An 8,817-nucleotide genomic window follows, 5' to 3' on the forward strand; every position below is an offset into this window, starting at 1 on the left:
GTGACATTTTGGCTGAAATAGTTGCTCTAAGAAAGCCTTAGACATGGTCCAGCCATATTAAATATTCAAGACACTTCTCTTCAAGGTGAAAGGCTTCCCTGCTTGTCAATTAGTTTACACATACACATAGTACTTATAATGACAGGCTAATTGCTAAGAGTGCATGTCCTTGGAGGCAAAGTCTTTGGAGAAGTTGGAGGTTGTGGGATTGAAGGGATAGGGTGGACTCCCTCTGTGGGTAAATCTGTCAGAAAAAGAAAAGGCTGTACAGAAGCCTTAATAATTGCAAGGACACTAGTGAGTTTACAAAACAATCTGGAAAGCTACAATAGTGGAAAACCAAAAAATACTGCAGATCTTGAAGAAGACTGTCAGTGCTATCCTGGATTTAGTCATAGATAAACTAACACAAAGATGAGAATCATTAACATGACTGGTAAGATGCAAACCCAGAACAGAAGGGTCAGGTTATAGTATGCTAAGAAGCACATTTAAAAGCCTGTACAGGTCCAGGACAATGTTTTATAAGCAGATTGATATTAAGAGTATTGTGTCCAGAATGATGGAGTGATGAAAATGGGGAAGAAAAGCAACTACCCATGAGTCAAAGCACTAGAATCTCACCTGTGAAACAGTGTGCCAGTGGCATGTAGGGCTGCAAGTGGAGCAAAGTGAGTTGTTTTTAATGATGTGACAATGAAATTGTGCACCTTGCAGGAGAACAATGACCCAGTACACGCTTCCAGAGCAACTAAGGAGTTTTTCAGGGCCAAAAAGAAGGATGTCATCCACCCAGCCTATACCTGACAGAGCTAGAGTTTACTCATTGAAGACAAATCTAAGGGCAAAAAGCCTCAGTATAAAGACAAATGAAAACGCTGCAATACCAACCTAGCAAGATGCTCAATGCCTGGTAATATCTATGGGTTCAGACATCAAACAGTTATCAATTACAAAGAATGCGCAGCCAAGTACTACAAGTGGCAATTATATTTAATGTCATTTTGCCCACTTATTTGGGTGCACACATACAATAGGGTCTGCTGATATGGAGACAATGTATAAAAAGGGCTGAGGTTCCTATATGGTTCACCTAGTGAATGTAAATTCATAAACTAAAGCTGACATTGTACATTTAATCTCATAGTCACTGTTTCATTACAAATCCAATCTGCTGAAGAGTCAAAAATTAAGAAGCAAAAAATTGAGTGGGGAGGCGGTGTCCCTGTCCAGTTACAGAAATGAGATGTAAATGTAATCATCTTAGTGGTGTGCAAATTTGGAGTTTTGCATTTGGGATTTGGGATTTTTATTATTATTATTATTATTATTATTATTATTATTATTATTATTATTAATAATAATAATAAAAATAATAAAATAAAAATAAAAAAATAATAATAAACACTACTCGGGTAAGACAAGCCTGAAAAAATATTTGCTTGATCATAGACTTACCTAAACCACTACAAGAAAACAAACCTAGAAAGTGCTGATACTTAAAGTTTAAGTGTTTGGATATTACATTTCATTAACAAAATATGAAAATATATCCAACATCTATTACATAATAACAAAGAAGGTATGCTGAAAACGTCATCTTTGATCTATATGTTCCGTGTATTTGTCCCAGTCAAATATATAAAAATAAACAAATTAGAAGAAATACAACTATAGCATAATTTCATAATATATTACTGTGTCCCTCAATGTAGACAAATGAGTTACTTCTCCAGATTTGTTATTGGTACTGGACAAATCCATGCTGTGGAAAGAGTATGCTTCCAGTCAATTTTCAAATGGAAAATTTCAGTCCATTTTTGTAGAAGCTTTGTACCATTTCCAGTGTCTAATAGTCAATCTCATCAAAGAGTATAACAAATACTACAGTCTGTTCTTTTCAAAGAAGAAAATTGTATATGTATGCATGTAACACATATTCTGGGAGGCCATTCAAACCTAGCAACAGGAAACAAAATATCTAATACACTTTCTCATGACATGCAATGGCTAGTAATGTTCCAGATTTAATAATAGCTTCACTCCAGTCCAACAAGGTTCAAGGTTCTACAAAACAAGGTCAGGAAGCTGGGGCCATGCTTCCCATGTTGAGTGGTGCACTCGAAAACCTGACGAGAGTTTCGATGATTGGCAACACCCATGCGTCAAGTGAGATCCAACCAATCAGGTCGCTTATGTGGCTTGCAGGTGTGAACATCCACAATGTCTTCACAGTCCCTGCACTCCACTGCACAGCACCACTTGAATTTGCACTCACATTTGGTGACACGTTTGAGGCGCATAGTGTCATAGCCGCGGCCACAGCACATGACTTCACAGCCGTCCATGCCCTTGGAAGATTTGTTGCACACCCTCCCTGCAGTCCCCAGAGAACCTGAAACAGAAAAGCACAACAGGATCACGATAATGTGACACTGACATTAATTAAATGACATCAGTGAATATACGTTATTATCAGTTCCAAGTAATGGGTAGGCCATTCTGGCATGGCTGTGAATGAAAGATGGTTGTATGACATTTGAGAGACATTGTTGTTGTGGCCTTTGTTATGGCTTTTGAAAGTTTCCAGGCCTAAGAGATCTGTGAAAGATTTATGAGTCCTGTGTTCTTACATTCAGTAACAGATGCAGTTCCTTAGGTTAGCTCTCACAAACAGGACCTCCAAATCCTGAGATTGGAGCTTTCTACCTCTTGTCCAGTAATTCTAATTTTCTTTATCAATAAACCACAGCCATCCAAGAAAGATACCACAGTGTGCCATGTATCTCATGTAACTGTTCACCTACCTGCTGTTCGATCCAGAAGGCAATAATCTGGAGAGTTTTCCACATACACCAGGTCATTTTTGGTCGTTCCTTTGAAGTTCCTGTCAGCAGCCATAAATCCTGTGCCATCCTGGTTCATTGTGACCTCTACTGCTGTGTTGTACTTCTTCCTCAAGTAGTCTCCTGTGCGATGAAAATCCGACATAGCCAGCCAGCACGTCCGCAGGGAGCAAGAGCCGCTGACGCCATGGCACTTGCATTCCAGTTTCATGAAGCGCTTCACTGCCTAAAGAAAATTATGGTCAGTCAGTGATGAATACATAACTCCACACAACCAATGAAAAATTATTTTAATCTTGGATCTGGACTGGATCAGAAGAAGTAAACGCCCATTTTTCATTTGTCCTTGGCAATTCAGGGAGCATTGGTCTCTACTGCACTTTTTCCATCTGTGCATATTAAGAGCATTGGTTCAATATGAGGCTGAGAAGAGCGGTATTTCTGTAACTACCATCACCACGCAAGCCTCCCCACAGCCTTCCATACTCCCCTCACCATTCTGCCACAGCGGTTGTTGTGCAGGTTCATCAGTGCCCGGGCATCTTTTACCATCCTCTCTCTGGCGTCCACAAAAGCCTTGGCAAACTTGATGCCGTAGTTGATGTTGTCACTGCAGCCACCCCAGTCGAAGTCTCCCATGTCATCGCTGGTCTTTCCTCGCTTTTGGGAGTCACAGCCGCAAATCTTGAGCTCCCCCTGGCTGCAGGCCTTAGTGATCGCATAGACCACTCCCGCTGAGGAGATAGCATACACAAACGCTGCCTCTCGGCTGCCTGGTCAGGTTAGAAGGGAGAGAGAGGAAATAAGATCTGATCACTACAACAATAACAATAAAAAAAGAACTGCAATAGTCATACTGCTTCACCCAGATCTCTGCAGAGAACAGCTCCATTTACTGAATCATCTAATGCAGTTGATTTTTCTCATTTTACTTAATCATGAGCATGCCAGTAAACTTCTGCTATATGTCCCCACTGTGGGAAGACTACTGGAACCTAACCATCATCCTCTCAGATTTAAGCTCTTCACCTTCTTGGGCCCTGCTGGAGTGCGGGAGGCCCACCCCAGAGTTTCCTGCCATCAGACTGATTCAGAATGACAATTCTTCACCTCCAGGCTCTGGATGATTGCACTCGCAGCCTTGAGGTGTGTTTTTTTCCCCCTGTAGCGTAGCGCATGATGACCCCCATTTCCCTCATTTTTCATCCTCCCGCTTACACACTTAGCCAAAATAGAGGGTGATATGTCAAAGAGTGCAGCTTTGTCTGTCTGCCAGAGTCATCTTCACAAATATTTACATCTCCTATTACTGTTTATACATCAGCCGTGCAGTCCCCCCAACCCCCCCTTTTTGACCACTTGTATTTGGAGAATATCCACTCTCCCTCTCAGACCCTCTCCCATTCTTGGAAAGTTAAGAAACACCAGCTTCTTTCCTCACTTTTCGTCTGGCACAGCTTATTTATAAGCAAAGCATAATGCATCTCTGCACATGCTTGGAGCATTTTATTGCTGTCGTTCATGTCTTATGATTGTGCTATGGAGTGCCTAATGTAAACAAAGGTGGGACAAACTGCGGAGGATGACGCGGCCAAACACAGTGTGGTCTCGCTCTGGCGTGCTGCAGTTCCACCGGTGGTGCCGGAACTGGTGCTGGCACTCTCGAATCCAATCCTTGGCTCCCTGGCCAATGGCCTGCATCAGGTCTGGGTGCCTCTGGCACAGCTGACGCTGCTTGTTGACCAGGCCCGGAATGTTGTCACATATGACCCGTGCTCCCAGTGCACCAATGTACCTGTGGGAAAGGACATCCACAGAGAGGAAGGCCTTTGAGTCTGTAGGAATGAATTGTTACTGGAACAGGCTGAAAGCAATGCTGTAAACATTGTGACATACACATAGGGGATATTTGCCAGTGAATTTAATAATTATCAAGGTAACTAGATCAGTTAAGGTAGCATCGAGCTCAACACACCTCCAAAAAGCCTATGAGTTGAACTGAAAGTTCAGGAAAAGAGGCTGAACAGTGTAGTCATATTTTTTCCAGATTAAGCATTTTGATAAAATCAATCCATGCATGGCAGCATTGGGATTATAGTATCCTCCCAATGACAATGTTAATTCAAGTCAACAGTGCAGACACACACTGTGTGGTTTACACTGCGCTCACACAGCCTTGTGTCTTTCCCTGATCTCACGATCCAGTCAGTCGTAAAAATGTTTCTGAGACAGTGCTCAAATGAACCCACCGCTCAGTTTCCACTCCTCTTATGGACGTCCTTGTCCATATCACACGTACATACACACACACTGCTCCACAAGACTTATTCTTCTCCCCAGGAACACCAGGGAGGGCCTGCCTGCTCTGTAAGGCAGCCCTGTTTATCCTTCACACACACTCACTCACACACACGTACACACACACACACACTCACACATATTGTCTTTTTCTGCTGCAAAAGACTTATCAGCTGCATGCGCCTGGAATTGGGAAGGACTAATTCCTTTGAGCCATATATGCACTGTGCTTAAATTGATTGCTATAATAACAACAATTCCCATAATCTCATAAATTACTGGGGGATGAGGTGTATCACCACTGCTGACACGGCTTCGGGCACATGGTCATAGCTGTCTTACCGGCGAAACCTCACACCACCAGACCCCAACCGCATTATGTGGGGCAAAGACAACCCACCAAGACACCGCACTAAGACAACGCTGTATCTGGCCATTCATGAAATAGGTGTGGTGTTGCTGCCTGCTTGGTTGAGGGAGGGAACAACATTCACATTGGTGGCAGTGGAAGTGGTGGGGAACATCCACACAGAGAATCTAAAATTGGGTAGACTACTGAGACTTGTGCTGTTTACACAGCTGTAGGACATGGAGCAGCCGGCAGTAATGTGGTAAGATGTTTGGGGCGTGTTGATATTGCTACCACTGAGATGTGATGGAGGGCCCATGCATGCCGCAATTAGTGACAGTAAGAAACATTTAATTGAGAAATCATGCAATATTTCATCACATCTGTTGTTACAAAACAGAAAAGTATGAAGGAGATGAAAAAAACAACATGTGACCAAACTGAGATGTAGCCTTGAAATATGTCATATATGTCAACACACTGAAGTTGAATGCGTTTTTTCAGTACCAGTCAAGGCTTTCATTTATATTTTTATGAATGTAAATTTTCCACCCTAAAACAGGATGGATTACATTTTCCACCCCATTTCAAAGCAAGATTCCGTAATTTTGCAGATGCAAAAAGCAAAAAGACCTCTCCAAAAAAGAAATATATGATCTCATGTGACTTATACAGTTAAATAAGGCTTAACCACAATGAAAATGCCATGAATCATGAATTAGTTAAAAATATCACTTACATTTCATGGCAGTATAATGGTCAGGATAATGGTATCATTGCAAGTTTCTTCAAATGTGTTTCTGAAATACTTTGTAGTTAGGATATGTAATTAAAAAGTAAAGATTTATATAAGACTTAAAAATATTGAGTTACTTTATTATGTATTGAGTTAGATTATTTGGCATTGATGTAGAGGTAGATGACTTAATTCCTGGGATTTCCTTTAAGATAACTGGAGGTATTGGTGTTCACTTCTGATACAAGACTCGGTGTACCCGTGGTCGTGGTTTATTGCTACTTTTTGGCTAAACATTTTTTTAATTTTTTCCTATCAACCTTACTGTTACTAAGACATAATATTTATTTCAACACATTACTGCTTATGCATGTCCTATGCGAGCTCACGCTCTCTCTTAACCACAGACATGCTTGTGATCTGACGCCTTGTATTACAGCAAAAGCCACAAATTCTCGGTTTGACAGAGCGAGTGTCAGAAATGATAGTATTTACGTAGCTTTGCGCATAAAACATGAGCTGTATGCAACAAGGACAAACTCAAAATACCAGAATTACTTTTCTGATTGCAATGTAACCGCACATTTCCAACGTCATCAATCTGCATGTACGATTTGGCAATTCCTTAAAGTTTGCTATGTCCTAAGTCGATAGGCTACTGTATTAATTGTCACCGTTATTACATATTTTTTATTCGGGGAAGAATTTAGAGCAGTTTTGAATTTATGGTTATTGGTAATTATACACTTGGTTATTGATCAAATATTTTCAGAAAATAGAACTTTATTTGGTTCTAATGACATTGTATTAATTAGGTCTAAGATGCTTATGACCCGATTATCATACTACAGAAAAATAATATTAGCAAGAGCACCAGCCTTTGGTTGAGAGAGCTTGTTCTAGTTTTGCAGAATATTATCATGGACTTACCACCAGGACGAATCCACGCTCGGTGTGAACATCAGAAGTAGTAGGACAACTGGAAAGTATATCCTTTGTATTGTTGCATTTGGTGTAGTGTACGACGCAGATCCGTTACGCGAATTGTGAAAGTGCATACTTGCTGAACTGCCCGCGTTCGCCATTGAAGCGCACTGAACTTTATCAAGGGGGATGTAATGTTAAATAACACGATTTTTTTCTCTTTCCCAAAGCGCAAATTCAGCAGTTCAGTGTTTTCTTTAAATACTTTAGTTTTCCATCCTTCGTGTTTTAGCCCACCTGTCCATTATGTCCTTGGTGAAAGAAATAAAAAACTCCAGGATACTACTGGGAAAAGCGCACTAGTGTCCAAATAAAAACGGGAGCCCCTCCACCAGTGAGGTTAAAACATTACTTTCATAAACGTCTCTCCGACTTGTGATAGCTTAAAATTTACTTCCAGAGTAACTCAGTAAGCGCAGTATATCTGCGCCAACATCAGATTCAAAGGAATATCTGGCTGTGGGAGGTGGGCGCAATATTCTCCTGTCCGTCTGCATCCCCTCATTGGATAGATCAACACTGAGTGACAGGACTGCGTGTGAATAAATAAGTTCGTGTCAAGAGTGATTTCCTGATATTGTCACAGATAACAACTGCTTATTCCGCGGGGTCTCGCGTTAGCGCCTATTACTGAAATGGAGGAGTTTAACAGGATATTCATGTGCACTTGATGTGAAGCACAAGTACTAAAATGAAAGCTTCGTCCAAGGTAGCCACTAATGCCATTCTATGTAGTCTAGCCCGGTGTTTCTCTAGGTATCAACACGCCTAGAGCTTATACAAGTCTATATTTAGTGCAATGAATACATTCTCTGCGAAGATGGTTGACATTGTTCATTTATTTCTGGATGTGACATTGTCATTCTGTATAATCACCCCAACTCAGTGTCAGTGTTGTAAGTAGAAAAGTATTCTGCTGTACATAAAATAAATTCATATTAATTAATTATTAATTAATTAGAACTGAATTAAATATTTTGTCAAAACTTGGAAAAGGGACATTCACTCACTCACTCACTCTCTCTCTATCTCTGTCTCTCTCTCTCTCTCTCTCTCTCTCTCTCTCTCTCTCTCTCTCTCTCTCTCTCTCTCTCTCACACACACACACACACACACACACACACACACACACACACTCACACACACACACAATACAAAGACTAGCAGATAACTTATGTAGTATGTCCTCTGAGGTTACATAACTCTTGATTTGATGGTTTACTTCCAGTACACAAACTGTTAACTTGTGACCACGTCTTATTTTGGCCACATACTAAGCTGTAGTTTTACTATGATATCTCTTATAACAAATTGTTTTGTGAGGCGAGTGGGACATAATAACCATTAAACCCCAGTAATGTGTCTGGCTACATTGAGAAGAAGCATCGTAAAAGCAGTGAGAATATATACTAAAGTTTTATATATATTCTTTTTTAATTGCCCTTGGATTTCTAACCTCCACAATATACTTTTACTTTGCATTCTGCATCTTGGTTGCAGAAGGATTGGGCAATGTCAAGGATTTCATTAAAAATGACCAGACATGATTGTTGCATCATAATATAGAGCTGAGCTATTTGGCTTTGTAATCTTTGTATGATTGT

General features: G+C 40.6%; 1 protein-coding gene across 2 annotated transcripts; it reads right to left on the reverse strand.

Moving 5' to 3' along the window:
• Nucleotides 1-975: 975 nt before the first annotated feature.
• On the reverse strand, nucleotides 976-7,661 carry wnt2ba (wingless-type MMTV integration site family, member 2Ba). 2 transcript variants are annotated; one of them, XM_081717486.1, is made up of 5 exons: nucleotides 7,451-7,661; nucleotides 4,421-4,641; nucleotides 3,342-3,619; nucleotides 2,808-3,072; nucleotides 976-2,395 (listed from the first exon to the last, which is right to left on the reverse strand). In XM_081717486.1, the coding sequence occupies exons 1-5, from the start codon at nucleotides 7,456-7,458 to the stop codon at nucleotides 2,166-2,168; spliced, it is 1,002 nt and encodes a 333-aa protein (XP_081573612.1). In that variant the 5' UTR covers nucleotides 7,459-7,661; the 3' UTR covers nucleotides 976-2,165. The 2 variants fall into 2 exon arrangements, with proteins under 2 accessions (XP_081573612.1, XP_026874989.2); XM_027019188.3 differs by having other exon boundaries at nucleotides 7,160-7,661.
• Nucleotides 7,662-8,817: the final 1,156 nt, after the last annotated feature.

This window comes from Electrophorus electricus, chromosome 7, assembly GCF_041902795.1.
Source record: "Electrophorus electricus isolate QZ-2024a chromosome 7, ASM4190279v1, whole genome shotgun sequence".
Classification (NCBI taxonomy): Eukaryota; Metazoa; Chordata; class Actinopteri; order Gymnotiformes; family Gymnotidae; genus Electrophorus; species Electrophorus electricus.